The sequence below is a fragment of the Corvus brachyrhynchos genome, unplaced genomic scaffold (genome assembly GCF_000691975.1).
Source record: "Corvus brachyrhynchos isolate BGI_N302 unplaced genomic scaffold, ASM69197v1 scaffold65, whole genome shotgun sequence".
Classification (NCBI taxonomy): domain Eukaryota; kingdom Metazoa; phylum Chordata; class Aves; order Passeriformes; family Corvidae; genus Corvus; species Corvus brachyrhynchos.
The window spans coordinates 479,027-494,858 of NW_008238365.1; the positions used below are offsets into that span (position 1 = coordinate 479,027).

The window sequence follows — 15,832 nt, forward strand, 5'->3', positions numbered from 1 at the left end:
CCCCGGGAAAAAAGGGGAGCCGCAGCAGAGCCCAGCAGATGCGGGACAGGAAGGGGCGCAAGGCCGAGCTCAAGGACTCCAACGGCCGAGAGGCAGAGACCATCACCTTCATCTCTGGGACAGCAGAGGCTCCCCCCAGCCAGAGCTTTTGCTGCTCCTCCCTGTCTCAGGCCTGGAACACATACAAGGCCGTTTTCTGTTGCATAGTGACGTGTGGGAGCTGCTTCCAGGACTGCAGTGTCTGCATTCCCTATCCAGGGCCTGCTGAGACTTCCACGGATGATGGGAAGAACGGAGACTACAACGGGCGGCTGCCAAACAGCCCCACCAACACCTCTCCTGCTGAGAAGAACGGGAACCAGATCAAAAAGTCCAGCATGGGCAGCAGTTTCAGTTACCCAGATGTGAAGCTGAAGGGCATCCCTGTCTATCCAAACAGGAACCCCAACCACCACCTGGAATCAGATTCGTGCTGCAAGGAGCTGCTGGAGAAGCCCTTCAGGAACAGCATAGAAAAGCCACCGCTCCCCAGCAGCCACCGGAGCTCGGAGGAGTATTATTCCTTCCACGAGTCCGACGTGGACATCAGTGAGCTGAACGGCTCCATGTCCAGCAGGCAGATCGACGTCCTGATCTTCAAGAAGCTCACGGAGCTGTTCAGTGTCCACCAGATCGACGAGCTGGCCAAGTGCACCTCGGACACCGTCTTCCTGGAGAAGACCAACAAGATCTCGGACCTCATCAACAGCATAACTCAGGACTACAACCTGGATGAGCAGGATGCCGAGTGCAGGCTGGTCCGAGGCATCATCCGCATCAGCACCCGGAAGAGCAGGGTCCGGCCCCACATTTCCATCCCGGCCAGCCAGAGCCACGAGGAGAAGTCCAGCCGGGGCAACGCGCCGGACAGCGGGAATGAGACGATGCTGGAGTCCATGGTCATCAGCCAGGACGGTACGTGGGGGTCCCTGGGTGTCCCTGCTGTGCTGCAGGAGGGCTGTGTTATCAAAGCCACGGAGATGTGGCACTGGAGCAGGGCTGGAAGCTGCTCTGTCCCCAGGATGGGCTTGTTCTCCTGGGCTGTGTGAGTGGAGGTCCTTATGGAGAGCTCTGCTTCTCACCCTCCCTGTGCTGTGGCTTTCTTGAGCCTGTCTTCCCTGCCAGTGAGGTTTGTGCTGAGCAATAGATGGGTTTGTGCTGCTGCTGCTGCTGATTCTGCCTGTGCTCATCTAAGGGAGGCAGAAAAATCGTGAGTCAAACTGAACTGGTAGGACCAGACGAGCTGCTTGTGCCAGAGGATGTCCAGTTACTCAGCTGGCTCTCTCCCATGTGCTGCCTCACTAATGCCACCCTTAGACTGCAGTGACAGTGTGTCCTCAGAGCCCAGACCTCCTCCACACAGTGAATGTCCCTGCAAAGAGGAGGGAAGGGCTGTTCCACAGCACAAGTGCCTCCTGCTACTTCCGCCTTGTGGGAGCAGCCTCAAGTGTCTGAGCTCCAGGGCAGGTTATAATCGAGCTTCCTGTAGAAAAACCTTGAAAAGCTGAGTGTGGGGGGCAAGGAGATATCCAGAAGTACCAGAGGAAACCGTGTGGGTGTTGTGCTTCCCAGATTAGCAGAGAGGCTGCTCCTGGGATTTAAGGACACACAGCTCAGATTACCGGGACAATGGTGGAAGCAATGGGAAGAATCAGATTCTGCCTCTCCTGTTCCCTGAGGGTGCTCCCTGATGGGGATCCTTAATGCTGAGTCATCCTTTACATCATCCTTTACATCATCCTTTACATCATCCTTTTTACATCATCCTTGACTGTCTCAGGCCCTCTTGGTTTTCATTCCAGAGCTGGCCGTGCAGATATCGGAGGAGACGCCGGCGGATGTGATGGCCAGGAACATGAGGCGGCACAGCAGCGCAGGTAACGCGCCTGCCCGGGGCTGGGGCTGCAGGGGGTGCCCTGAACCTCCCCTGTTTCATGTTCTCACCCTCCACACAGGCTGAGCTGACCCTGCTCCTCGGGTTCCCCTCAGCTCCTGGGCTTCGGGAGTGATGGAGCTTGGACACTCCCTGGGTTGATTGCACAGGACCCGGCCTGAGAGCTCTCAGTCTCTCTGCGCCTTGACAAAGTTTGGGGCTGTATTTGGGGTGTGACTGGGATCAAAAGGAACTGTGCAAAAGGGAAGCAGGCAAGAGTGACGGGCTGTCCCCGAGCTCTGATCCTCCCAAAGAGCAGCCCAGGGCTAAAAGACAAGTTTCCTCCTGCATAACAGCTCTGTCCTGGGAGATGGCTGCAATGCAGGCAGGGCTGTTCCCTGCCATGGCTTTGTGTGGCTTTCTCCTCCCTCATGGTACACAAAGCCTTTTTGTGCAGCTCCTTGCCCACGGCCAGGCTGCTGTGCTCCACCTGGGCTAACGGCTCCATCTCTTCTCTTTCCTCCCCAAGGCTGTCCAACCAGCAGAGATTCCTCTTTCCAAGACACAGAGACTGACTCGTCTGGGGCACCTCTGCTGCAGGTGTATTGCTAAAGGACCCGAGCAGCAGGGAGGCATTCCAGGGCTTTGCTGCACTCACAGTTCTCCTCTTTCCATATGGAGTGGGGCTGTGCCACGTTTGGTTTTTTTTTTCCCAATCTACCCTGATCCTTATTGAGGCCAGATTCCTTCTGCTGTCTGAATTTCACTGGATATTTTTGGTTTTTTTGGACAATCAAGGAAGCAAACTGCAGAGCTAATGAACTTGGGAGGAGGAATGTGTGCCCAGGGAGGAGAAGATGGACAAGGAAGTAGCAGATAACTTGTGCCTGGGATTTCTGTAAATCACATTTAGCTCCAGCAGCCTCAGTGGCTCAGCCCTTTCCCTGCTTTGAGGATCTGTTGTACAGTTCTTGCTTCCTGGCATTGCCTGAGTGAACTTTGATAGGGAATAACTACAGGGTGTCTCTGTGCTGGTGCTGATGTTGAGCTGCAGGCTGAGATCCTGCTCTCTAGGGACCCAAATCTCTCTGTAGGGACCCAAATCTATTTAAAGTGCCTGTGTTGGTCCCACAAACCCAAAGTCTTCTGCCCATGCTGTTTTGAGTAGCCAGATCTGCCTTTCCCTGCTGACCCTTGGTGTCATCTCCTGCTGCCTCGTGAGGAGAAGGTTCAGGTTTATGGAGTTCATTTAATTTTAGGCCTCTTGGCTCATCTCCTGAGCCAGTGCCAGTGCTGGGGGTGGGATGGCTGCTCAGCTGCCCCCTCCATGAGCAGACCCTGGGGATCAGTTCTGCCAGCCTGAAGTGAACCCTGGGGGTGAGGCATTCCCAGGAGCACACACTGGGACTTGCCTGCCAGCAGTTCTTCCTCACTCCTCTGCCAAGCCCTCCACGTTTCTCCTGGGAGAGCCTGGAACTGGGACTGTGGCAGGTGAGGGGAATACTTGATTCACCCCTAACTTCTTGTGGTTCAGAACTGGGCTGTTTGCCTGTTCTGCTAGAAAATCCCCTAAAAGTGGTTTGCTTTGAAAGGAAAGGCTCCTGCGAGTGTCTCCAGAGGGTTTGTGAGGCACTGCTGGTCCTTTCCTTTCCCTGTGGGCACTCAGCACCTTGTCCTTCCCTTTGCCCCTCTCCAGCAGGCAGTGGAGACCAGGAGATGGGGCACTGCTGTCCTGAGGGCACAGTGCCAGGTGACCTTGAGGGCTGCAGCAGGAGGAAGGTGAATCTGTGGTGTTGCCACTTGGTTGTTTATCACAAAGTAAACATGTCAAGCCATGGGACTTGTTTGGAGATTTGGGTGCCCTTGGACATGAGTAGGAAATGCTTCACTGATTTTACCAGCCATAGGATAAACACACCCACTGGATTTTGGGGAGAGGGGAACCCAGACAGGCCCTGGGCTTTGGTGTGGACCATGGTTTTGTGCCTTAGTTGAACTGAAATGTGCCTTAGTTGAACTGAAATGTGCCTGTATTTTATAGCCTGTGATTGCTCTTCAGAGGTTTGGGCAGGGAGGAAGGATTTAATTCCTCTCATGAGCTCTCAGGCTTCTTTAAAAGGCCAAAGCCCTTTGAAATGGACAGTTTTGGTCCCTGTTAGAGCCTGTTTTTGTAAACCACTGGCTCTTTTCAGAGCGTGCTTCTGGAAATCAGGGGCATTACTGCAACCACACCTGGAGACACTGACAGAAAGAGATATTTCGAAGATAAAGGGAAGAGACTGAGCCTGGGATTTGGCTTCCCCTCCCTGCTTTGTGTTTAAAGCAGTTGGTTTATGAGAAATTGAGTTTATACAAGGAAACGACTTGAAGCAAGGCCAGGCTGGGACTCCCAGGGGAGCTGTGTGAGGTCATCTCCTTCCAAATGCTCCCCATCCTGAGGGACCCGCTTGGCTTCTGCTTCTCACGGGGTTTGTACATTGTTGTTTGGACAAGTGTCCTCCAAGCTGTGCACTGAGGTGTCACACGGGTCACGCTGACACAGCTCTGTGGGCTGTGCTCTGGAGACGAGGGGTGAGCTGGGCTTACAACGAGCTGCAGTCACTGGTACAGAGCAAATGCACATTTTTAGTGTCTAGTCTGGGTATGGAGAGTGAGCGTGTGCGGATTAAACTAGCAAAAAAAAACCCCCAGGCCCCCCAAAACCTCACTAAGAGGAAGACTGTCGACTCGATGGTCCCTGAAGCTGGTTCACCTGTGATGTCTTATGGGATTCTTTTGCACTCATCGGCCTTAAATGTTCTGGTTTGGTCTTTTTTATAAAGTAAAAGTTGTGCTCTTTACCTGTGCTGTGACTTTTACATTCCTGTTTTCATCACCTTGGGGATCCTGGGTTGGGGGTTGCACAGGGGGTGGCTGATTCCCGCTTTCCCAGATGGACAAAGATATTTTCATCCATTTGGTAGCTCCAGGGGGATCCTGAATGCTGGGCTGGTGTCTGGATGCAAATGAAGGAGCCTCTGGGGAAGTGCTTGCTGACATGCAGGGAAACCTGGACCTTCCCTGAGTGGTGATGCTGGAACTGAGCTCTGGAAAACCTGAGCCGGGGGGGAGAATTTCTGTGTTGTCCCTGTGATGTCACCAGCTCATGGTAGGAAATGTGGGATTTGCTCCAGAGTGGCCCCGATGGAGGGGCAGGATCAGCTCAGGGACGGAGGTTGGTCTGACCCTGTGACTTGAAGGACCAGTTCTGCACTTTCCAATTTCAGTGCAAATCCCAGGATAACCTGCTGGGCTCCATTCCTGGCCACTGACCTTCCCTCGCCCTCCTGGGGCAGGGGCTGTGGGGGGGTTTCCCTCTGGTGCACAGGACCAGGGTGTGTTTTCTGGGAGGATTTCAGAGCCATGAACAGGTAAATGCTGCCTTCTCTCGGCTGGGAAGGGTCTCTGGAGGTGTTTTTGTGTCTGGAGCCCTCAGAACAGCTGGGTGGGGCCTGTCAGCCCTGTTGTGTTCAGCAGCTTCCCTTTGGAGTTTGCTGCATGAGCCAGGGGTTTCCTTGCTCACATCCACACACGGAATGAATCCACGGGGTTTTTGTCTGCAGGATGTTGTTTGCTGTGGATGAAGCCGTCTTGGCTCTTGCTGGAGTGGTTTTTGCTCTGAGCATTAGTGCTGAGTGTTCTGCTGAGTGATCTGACTCGGTTGCCCAAGTGGAGATCTCACAAACAGGAGAGCCTTTACCTGGCCACACACCTGTGGATGTGTTTTCTCACATAGGTGCTTCCTTCTGGGAGCCTGACTCAGCACCTGGCTTTTCCTGAGTACACTGTTTGGTTTTATTGGGCTTGGTTTTGCCAGGAGAGTCTCCAGAGACTCCCACTTTTATGGGTCCTTGCCATGCTCTGTGACCTCAGAGGGATCCCTGTCCTGCCCAGCCCGAGCCATCCCGCGGCTCCCTGGGATCGAGTTAAGGAAGCTCGGGAACTCTGCAGGGAATGGCTGCAGGAGTGTTAAAGAAGTTCCACATCCACACCCTGAGCTGCTGAATTATTTATTTCAGCGTGGCTTAGGCATTAGGATCAGATGGATGGACCCTGATTCCTCACAGCCTGGCCCTTGCAGTAACAGAGTAGCTGAGCCTCCTCCTAAAACTATGCAGTAACATCCAATACTCGCTGTTCCTGTTTCCCTCCTTGGGGTTTTGCTGTTCCATTGCTCTTCCCAAAGCAGTCCTGCAGTCTGGGACATTTCCCGAATGCTCTGAGCTGCAATACTCATTAATAAAACCTAAGCCAGGAGCTGCTGTTAAAGAAAAAACAAACAAACGGCTGGGGAAAAGTTTACCCTATGGAAAGCTGTCTGCAGAGCCTGTTGTGCCTGCAAGGCCTTGCTTTCGCAGGAGGTGGGCAGGGGCCCTGGGCAGGTGAGGCGCTCCGGGCTCTGCCCTCCGGCTGGTGGCAGCAGCGGAGCGGCTTCTCCAGGGGCCTGACACAGGTAGGGAAGGCAAAAGGCCCTTCGCGACCCGTCACCGTCCAGCGCCGCCCTTCCCGGTCTGCGGGGGCCCTGCCATCACCACGAGGATGCGTTCGCACGGTTTGGATCCCAGCGCTCCTGGTGGTGCTCAGCGCTTCCCTGCCGTGGGCACCGGGACACGGCCACGCTCCGTGGTCCCCAGGGACTCAGAGCAGGGGGGGCTTTGCCTTCCTCAAGCCTCGAGCAGCTGCTCGGAGCCCGCAGGGTTTATCCCAAGGGAAGCTGCCTTAGGAGGCAAAAGGGTGCTCCCGATTCACCTTGGCCTGGGGACGGTGGTGGCAGGGGGTGTTTGCGGAGGACAAGGCCGTCGGTGAAACACCTTCTGTTCCGCTGGCCGAGGGGACGAAGTCCAGGGGCAGCTCTGGGATCAGCCACGGTTCACAAACACGGCCCCGGCCATTCACCTCCTCCACAGGGTTGAAACAGCAGGGCCCATTCTCCCAGCGCTGTTTGCCTTTTCCTTGATCTCCCTGAAAGGCCGAGGGACACTCCTTCCTCCCAACATCTCTCCCCCAGCTTCCCTGGGGGTTCCTGACACTGCCTTTCCTCTGTCCTCTCTCAGCTGCCACCAGAACCAGCAAATCTGGGATTTCCCAGTTATTACCCCAAACGCTGCCGTGGCTCACACCAGCCTGACCCTGCAGTGGCCGAGGACAGAAGAGCCCCGGGATTCTGGGAACACTGAGGGAGCTCTGCACTTCCAAAGGGCAGGGACTGCTGCTCCCACCATGCTCCCAGATCCAGGAGCTGCCAGGCCAGGCTCAGGGTTCTGGTGCAGGACACAGGGTTGAGGAGGAAATGGGGAAAGAACAAACCCACAGGTTGGGCTTGGGGTGGTGCCGTGGACTCTGCTGGTTTATGGCTGCCCTGGTGCCTGCCCATGCTTGTCCCTGAGGAGGGGCTGGCAGAGGGATGCGGATCCTGCTGCAGGTGCTGGGCCTGGCCCTGCTCCTCCCACACCAGCACCTGCAGGGAGCAGCAGCAGCACTGACAGAGCTGAGAACGGGGTGAAGCTTGTCACACCCCAGAGCAGCTCAGCCCTCCCAGCTCCCCTGTCCCACAAACCAGGGTTCAGTGCAGACAGGCAGGCAGCTCATTCTGGGGCTAAAACCTTCAAATCCAGCATAGTCTGGCTTTTTTTATGAAAATAGGAGATTCTGCTCTTTTTACCGGGGCCAAAGCACACACAGGCAGGTGGGTGTAGGGTAATTTGTAAGACAAACAAGCAGGAAGATCTGGGCCAGAGCACTCCAGAGCCAGCTGCCCCAGTCTGGGTCCTTGCTCACCCTCGTCACTGCTCTGCTGGGTGGGGGCTGCTTTTTAACCCCAAGAGCCTGTAAAACTGGGAGGCTTCAAGCAAACAGTGCTCTGCTGCTCAAAAACCCCACCACGCCAGGTGCTGTGCCAGGCCGGACTTTGCCCAAACAGGATTTTCAGCCGTTTGTGCCCATCCCTCGGGGAGGAGGTGGAAATGTTTGGGGGAGGCAGAGGGAAGAGCCACAGCAGCAGGGATCTGGGATAGAGCCCAGCATTTCCTGACACTGTCCCTGTTAGCTCGGCATGAAGGAGCCCCGGGGCAAGGGTGGCTTCCTGGCAGGGTCATGGTCATGTGCTGCTCCATGGAGCAGAGCCTGGAGCAACCACCCCTGGGCAGAGCTGAGGGTTTGAGCTGGGAATGGGGGTCAGCAGCGCTCCTGAGCAAGACACAGCTCCCACTGCCACTTCCTGAGGGAGGGAGATCAGTCCAGAGCTGGAGAGGTATTCACAGGCAGCTGCAGAGAGCACAAGCACAGGAGCCCCCTTGGCACCTCCTCCTTCTCCTCTCAGCCTGGATCCCAGATCCCTTCTGCCAGAGAAACCACACGCTCTGCCCGAGACATTCCACTTGTGTTCCTTTATGTTGCACTGCAGTTTTAACAGAGATAAGAACATGCAGAGTGATGCCACTCGTCAGCGGGAGCTCGCACAGAACGCGGCGATGCCCGTGGTCGCCAGCAGGGAGAGAGGCTCTTGGGAAAGAGGCAGCAAACACTCCCAGCAACAACAGCATCCCCAAAGCCCCCCCACAGCCACAGACTCTCCAGCCTTTCCTTGCTCTAGGACAGCAGGTTGACCTCTCCAGCTGTGCTGGGAGCCCTGGAGTGCTCCAGCTGTCCCACTTCTGGCACAGGAGCGGCAGCAAGGAGAAGCAGGGTCTGTCTCTACTGCAACAGCTGTGCTTTTAAACTGCTGTTTTCCCTTCCCAAGAAGGCAGAAAAAGATTTATTTTACAAAATAAACTGACCCTTGTTTTTGCAGGAGAGCAGGAGGGAGTAGAGCTCAGGAGTATCTGTGCCAGTGGCAGTGTGGATGAGCAGCTCTGCGCAGCCCAGGGAAGCGAAGCAATACCTTAAGGATTTATCCCAAAACCTCTCAGGTCTGGCTCTCTCAGCCCTAAAAACACCCTTTTTTGCTCTAACCCCTCCTTCTCTCCTCACTGGCCCTTGGGAATTGTGGCAAATGGCTCTGTCTGGAGCACTCTGGCCCTGCCTTCTGCTGCACGGGACGCTGAGGGTGGCTCCGCGCAGGTGCCTCCGCAGCAAGCTCGGGTGGGGGGATGCTGGAAGTTTTACTTGCCCAAGGTGAGGAATATCCAACCATACATATCCTGCCCCATTCAACGGGCTGACTGAAAGAGGGGGGGGAGAAGGGGAGAGCTCAGTTGAATTTAGCCTTTGAGAAGTCCATTTCTGGATGCTGTTCCATGAACCTGCAAGGAAAACAAAGAGAGTTTGGGTGAGTCAGCAGGAGCCAGCTCTGTTTGGGGAGGGAAGGATTTCTGCTTCCTGCACTGTGGAGTTTTGCTGCAACCCCACAGCTTCCACAGCAGGGAGGGTTCTGCTGAGCTCCTTGGGACACATTCCTTGGACTACAAGCACCTTGTCCTCGGGTCAGTGGGAGCAGCACTGCTGCCAGCCTACCAGGTCAGCAAGTCCAGACACACGGGAGTTGTTAATTACCAAACACACCCCCTTAACTGTTACCTCTGGGCTGGGCACGTAGCAGCCATGACACTGATTGTGGGGCAGAGGGGAGATGGTGAAGGCAGATTAGGATTGAAGCTCCAGCCTGTCAGCTGGAGCTTTACTGGGAATATGGGGAATATCCCAGTGCTCTGACAGTAAAATCTCAGGGAAGACATGACCAGAGGAATCTGGTTTCAAACCAGGTGCAACAGAGGGAATCACAGAATGGTTTGTGTTGGAAAAGACCTTAAAGGTCATCTTGTTCCAACCCCCTGCCATGGGCAAGGACACCTTCCAGGGACTATTTGGACTGAGGCTGCCACATCAGGAAGTCCTGAGGGCAGTGCCCTGTGCCCAGGAGTGCCCAGTGCACACAGAGGCTCCTCTGCTCTGCTCCCAAGGGACACAACACATCACAGCCCTGTGCAGGACTCACACACAGAGTGAAGTAAGGGCAGCATGGTCTCCTCTGTGTTCCCATCTCAGGGTTTCCCCTGAAATGCCTCCACAGCATTTCCACTTCCAGGGGCATCTGTGCTGTGAGGATCATGTCCTTGTCTGGCAGCCAGGAGAGCTCCTGGCAGAGATCAGCACCCACATGGGTGTCACTGAGTCTCCTTTGCCCTGGACAAAGTCTAAACTTCCTCTCCATCCTCTGCCAGCCAAACTTCCAGAGCACCAAACAAGTGACCCTGCCAGGGAGGTGTCCTGCATGTGGCTTCCTGGGGGCAGAGGGAACTTCCCACCCCACTGATCACCAGGCACTAGGGAAGCCTGGGCTCTGCTCTGGTCAAAGCCACTCAGCTTCACGGAGAAGCTCTGGCACTACAGATAAAGCCAAGGGAAGCACAGAGTCAGGTCAGCCACAGCAATCCTCCACCCAGAGATAAGGTGTGGGGCTGCGCTTCCTGAAGAAGCTGCATGACCCAGAATTACCTCCACACCTTCCCAAACGGCCTTGGAAGCTCCAGGAGTCATTTCCCTGCCACAGGGCATTTATGCCAAACAGGGCAATAAAGCCATAAAAGCGGCTTGGGGACAGCTGTCTGGGGGCAAGTGGAGGGAGGGGTGATTAGCTGGGCTACCGAGGGAGATAGATTAGACACCAATTAAGACCATGTTAAAGTTCAGCAGAGATGGCACCTCCAGTTCTAAACTGCCTTCTGGACTTGAAATCAGCAGATTAAGACAATTCCAGAGCTAGGCCATCCCCAGATTTTCCCATTAGGCTTTCTAGCCCCTCAAGGCTTTTACAGACACTGGTGCTTGGCCAACAATACAGTGACTGTGCAGATGTGAGCATGGGTAGGACTGAAGGCCAAGCTGCTCTCTGTTCACTGATTTGTGCCAGAGAGGAAGAGGAGAAGGGGCTTGGGAAGGCAAAACCATGCAAAGGAACGAGCTGTACCCACTTTTTCAAAATATCCTGCTTCTTCTGTTCATCAGAGGTGGGCAGGCCCATGGATTTCTGTCGTTGGTCATACATCATCTTCTCCACCATGCTGCGAGTTTCGCTGTCCAGGTCTGACAGCTGAAAGCAAGATCCAAATTGGAACAACTCTGGGCTCAAGTGAGGTAATTTCTGAGCAGGCTCCGTCCCGTAAAACAGGAGAAATCTTACCTTTGAGTTCTCTGGATTAATTTTCTTGGTGTTGATTTCTGGGTCTGTGGAGACCAGTTTGTTCCACCACTCCATCTTGTTGATCTAGAGGATGAAGAAGCAAAACCAGTTTATTTTTCTTGGACTTGTTCTAGGGTTTCTAAGTCTCAGTCACAGGAAAAAAAGGATGGAATCAAACTTTATTTGGCAGTTTTCCAAACATCAGTAAAATCTGAACATAGATAAAGAGTATTTTTGTTTCAAATGACTTTAGGCAGCCTAAATTTTCACAGCTGGGAGATCTGAGAGAATGTCAGATGTCCTGTTTGGCATGACATAAATGAGATTACAACAAACCATCTGGAGAGGCCCAGAGGGGACACAAGAAGGGACACAAGAAGGTCTGTCCCTGGATTTTCATGTCACTAACAGATGTCAAAACACACTAAGGGACAACTTCAAAATGACTGATTTCCTTCCAGCCTTTCCTGAACTGCTGAGAAATCCATTGGATATCCTGGAATAGCACAAAATTAGGCTGAAGATGGGGGAACTTAAATACCCCACTACCAGTGGCACCACTGCCACTGTACCCAGGACAACCACGGCGGTTCTGTTTCAGCTGAGAGCCCAGAAGAGGCAGCCAAGCCTGAATCCTGCCCAGCCCATCCTGCTTTACCTTCTCCAGGTGCACGGTGACTGTTTTACCATCCTCAATGAGCCAGGAGCTCTCCTCCACCTTGACCTCATTGAAGAGCTCCCCATCAATGACAGGAGCATGGCCCTTGAGGCCAACCTTGAGGCGGCGCCTCTGGATGTCGACCACCACGTCCTTGCCCTTCAGCCTGAAGCTCACCTTGAAGGGGATGGCCAGCTGCAGCAAAAAGGAGCAGATCTGAGGAGCTGGGCAGGGAAATCCCTCCTTACCCTCCCATGCTGCTGTTCCAAGTGTTCCAAGCCTTTGTGCCTTGGTTTCACCGGAGTCAGACAGAGCAGGGACTATTTTCCTTGAGATTCTGAGGGAGCGGGAGGTGAAAGGAAGGGACCATAAAAAGGGAAGCAGATTTTAATGCCTGGTTAAACCAAGACCAAAATCTGGCAAACTACAGCTCCTGGTAATTTTACTGAGTTATGAAGCTCTCCCCCAGCTACTGAAACACTGCTGTTTCCAGCAAACTTCCAGAGGCAACTGAGACACAGGGAATTGGCTTCATCTCTTACCAGCACCCGCTCTTATTGCCTCAGATTCCTCAGATCCTGGTCATAAAGCACTACTTACATCCAATTCTGAAAGAGTCTGTGTCCATCTATAATTTGGAAGGTCAGCTCCATTGCCAGAGTTGGGTTTAAGTTTTCCTTTATCCTTCTCATCTTCCTCTTCATCATCTGTTCCCTAAGCAATTCAAGTGTAAAGAAAGAAGCTTTTCCAGTTTCCACTGTAACAACAGTTCTTGGGTTTTATAAGTATTGCAGGTCAGTTGTTTGTATTTTATATCCACTTAAATTTAGCCCAAAAATGAATAGCTGCTTCTGTTAAAACATGACTACAAGAAAAAAAAACCAAAAAGCCCTCTGCACTGGCACATTTAGGAATTAAGTGTGTATTTTTTAAGCCAAATTTTCTAATTTGTATTTTTAAAGTGTGTATTTTGGACAGGGCTTGGAGCAACCTGGTGTACTGGGAGGTGTCATGGCAGGGGGTGGAACGGGACGAGCTTTAAGGTCCTTTCCAACCCAAACCATGCCATGATTCTAAAATATCCCCAGACGAGTTTTACCTGTTTGTTGGAATCTGAAGATTCACCTTCCTCCTCCGAGGGTTTCACTGGGACACCGTTACCCTGCCCTTGTGCCTCTTTCTTCTGTTTGAAAAGAGAAGGAAGAGAAGGACCACGCTCAGCCAAGAGCTGGCATTTCGTGTCACTTCCTGAGCTGGCACTAGATGGCCTCAGCCTTTCAGCTCCAGCTGAAGAGCACCACTCACTGCATCCCACACTTCGAAAACAGGCAACTCTCAGCCCTTAGAAAAGGCACAGGAAAGAGGTACTGCCAAGGGGAAGATTCCCTTTGTCCTCCCACTTGGACAAAGAACGAGCCTGGGCCGTCCTAACCCCTCACAGCCACGGGGAGGACAAAGGTGCACCTGCAGATCCCTGACACGGCTCTCACCTGGTTGATCTCGAGCTGCAGCCTTTCTGCCTCCTCATCTGTGAGCTCCTTGATGCGTGGCTCGTTGGCCTCCTGCCTCTCCTTGGCCAGCCGGGCAGCGCGCTCGGCCTTCTCGCGCCGCTCGGCCTCCTGGCGCGCCTTCTTCTCCTTGCGCTCCTTCTGCGCCAGCTTGTTGTGGTGGCTGAAGGCCTCTGTGATCAGCTGAGGGACAGGGACACAGGGGGTTAAAAAAATACCATCCATTTCAAGCCTGAACCAAGCCAACGTGGTCTCCTGAGGAGCATGAGAACACCTGTTAGGTTACACAGATGTTGTGACTTTCCCCTTCATCGTCACTCGGTTTTTTTGACTGAAAATCCAGAGATTTTTTTCAATTCAAAAAAACAGAGGAGGAAGTGAAAAGAGAGGAGAAAGAGAAAATTCAGAATATTTAAATGTAGCCCTTGCTAGTTACACAGGAGTTTCCAGGAGGTAACACTGAAATAAAAATTCTCCACTCATTTTGTCCTTTGTGCAATTCCAGCAGGATGAGCTGATGCCCGACCCAGCCACCTGAAGCTACTCCATACATCCAGGACAATTGGACACACCAGATCCAACTTTTTTACCTACTTCTGACCTTTCCCACGCCTGGGCTTTTCTCCAGATGGAGTGTCAGTGCCATGATTTAGAGGAGAAAAGCTTGAAACACCCCTGCGTTTTTACACTGAGGGGTGAGTTCCTCCACAAATCTTTTGTTTCAGCCTCACTTCCAATTCTCCAAAGGTTGTTGTGACTCTGGGAGGCAAAATCCCAAGGTCTCTGATGCCAAGGGCCGCGTGCTCAGCGGGAAAGCTGAGTACATAGGCAGGGAGCCAGAGAATTGCCCCAGGGTCGATAAGGCCGGGGTGCTGTGCAGAGCAGCACGTAGGTGAGCTGAGGTCTGCCCCAGAAAATAACAGAGACAGATCCTCAGAAAGGAATTAGAGGGGGAAAATGTATTTATATATATCACCTTTCTCTTACAGGCACAGGTTTGCCAAGGACAGTAGCCAGGCACTCTGAACTGCCACGCAGGTGGGATCACACAGCCTCCAGGAACAGGGGGACATTTGCTCTCTACTCTAAGAAAAATGACAGTAGGGTTCACCTTTCTTATTTCAGAGAATCACAGAATGTTTGGGGTTGAAAGGACCTTAAAGCCCCTCCAGTTCCAGTGAGGGCTCCCTGCAGGACCGGGGATGCTCCATCCAGGCTCCCCAGCCTGATCCGAGGGGCAGCTGCATGTGCAGAGCCGAGGACTTTGTGCCTTTTCTGAGCTGAGCAAACAAGGTAACCCGGGCTTATCACCTGCTGTGGCACCGTTAAGTCAGTGTGTCTGGCAGGTTTGCTTTCCAAACAAGCCTTTGGCCAGAGCCTGGCAAAAACCCTGCACTGTGCCACCATCCCAGCAGGGAACTGTGTGCTCCTCAACTCGGACTGGGGCACCTCTGGGTTTCCTTCCCTCAGGAGCTGCTGGTGCCCACGTGTGCCCAACTGCTGGGAGCTGCTCAAGCAGGGGACTCTTGGCACGGCACAGACACGGGTGGGATGGAAGGAAGAAGAGTTAAAGGCCTGAGGATTTGTTTTTTACCTTCTCTGCTACTCCGTCCTCTCCCCCGGTGAAGAAATCCGTCTTCCTCCTCAGGAAGCTGAAGAAGGTGTTCACGAGCTGGGGCAGGGAACAGGGAGAGGGTGGAGAGAAAAGGAGCAATGAGGCCAGGTCACCCCAAGTCACCTCGTGTCTCTGGAGCAGCCTTTATCCTTTGTCCTCCCTATCTGTGGCTGTGGCCCTGGAATCAGCCCCGTGACCACTGCCTGAGGAAAACACTCCGTTGTGGAGATCCAGCCCCTGGATTCCCAGTTTGCAGAAGAGGCATTTGAGTGTTTGCACGAAGAAAGGCAGCAGTTTATTCTCAGGTCCTGCTCCCATACCCCGAGCTGTTATCTGGGGCAGGAATGGATTTACACATGCATACATGCCTATATCTTAAATATGGATGTGTGTATATATATATAGATATATATAGACCATAGTTTGCTGCTTGGCACACCTAAAAGCATGCCAACTCCTTATTTTTGCAGCTGTCAGGGATCACCAATGAATGAACCACCACCTTCAAACTCCCTCTGGAAACCTCGAACTTCTCCTTGACCTTGGCTGATCTTTATTTCCCAGGAATTCTGTCCCGAGGGTGTTTCAGTCAGAATTCTTGCTACAACACGAGGGGCCGTTACAGGACCATTTTTTAAAAAATTATTTGTGCGGGGGATGTGGGTGGGATGCTCCCACACGCTCCAGCCCTGCTGCAGGTCAGCGCCTGGATGTGGAGCCGCCAGCCAGGGGCATCAGGGCGGGCACACCCCTGAGCACGAGGGGATCCCCGACCACGGGCAGCTCTCACGGGGCCGGTGCTTGCGCTGGGAGGGTGAGCGGGGGAGATCGATCCTGCCCTGTGGTGCTTTGCCCCGCTGTGACCCATCACGGGCACTGCCCGCGCACCCGGAACCCTCCGGGAAGGCCCGGGGGAGCTCAGGGAAGCCCGGAGGCGCCGGGGCCAGGGGGCGGGGCCACGGTGAGGGTGCCGCGGCGCCTC

General features: G+C 53.7%; 2 protein-coding genes across 2 annotated transcripts; one reads left to right on the plus strand and one right to left on the minus strand.

Moving 5' to 3' along the window:
• Positions 1-5: 5 nt before the first annotated feature.
• Positions 6-4,752, plus strand: KDF1 (keratinocyte differentiation factor 1; the record flags this gene model as incomplete). Its single annotated transcript, XM_017736090.1, has 3 exons — positions 6-954; positions 1,842-1,916; positions 2,442-4,752. Coding segments are annotated over 3 exons (1,107 nt in total), but the record flags the coding sequence as incomplete, so codon positions are not given.
• Positions 4,753-8,313: 3,561 nt separating this feature from the next.
• NUDC (nuclear distribution C, dynein complex regulator) lies at positions 8,314-15,216 on the minus strand. Its single transcript, XM_017736091.1, has 9 exons — positions 15,205-15,216; positions 14,830-14,982; positions 13,218-13,418; positions 12,827-12,910; positions 12,328-12,441; positions 11,728-11,922; positions 11,070-11,153; positions 10,861-10,979; positions 8,314-9,192 (listed from the first exon to the last, which is right to left on the minus strand). The coding sequence occupies exons 1-9, from the start codon at positions 15,214-15,216 to the stop codon at positions 9,141-9,143; spliced, it is 1,014 nt and encodes a 337-aa protein (XP_017591580.1). The 3' UTR covers positions 8,314-9,140.
• Between the last annotated feature and the right edge of the window lie 616 nt (positions 15,217-15,832).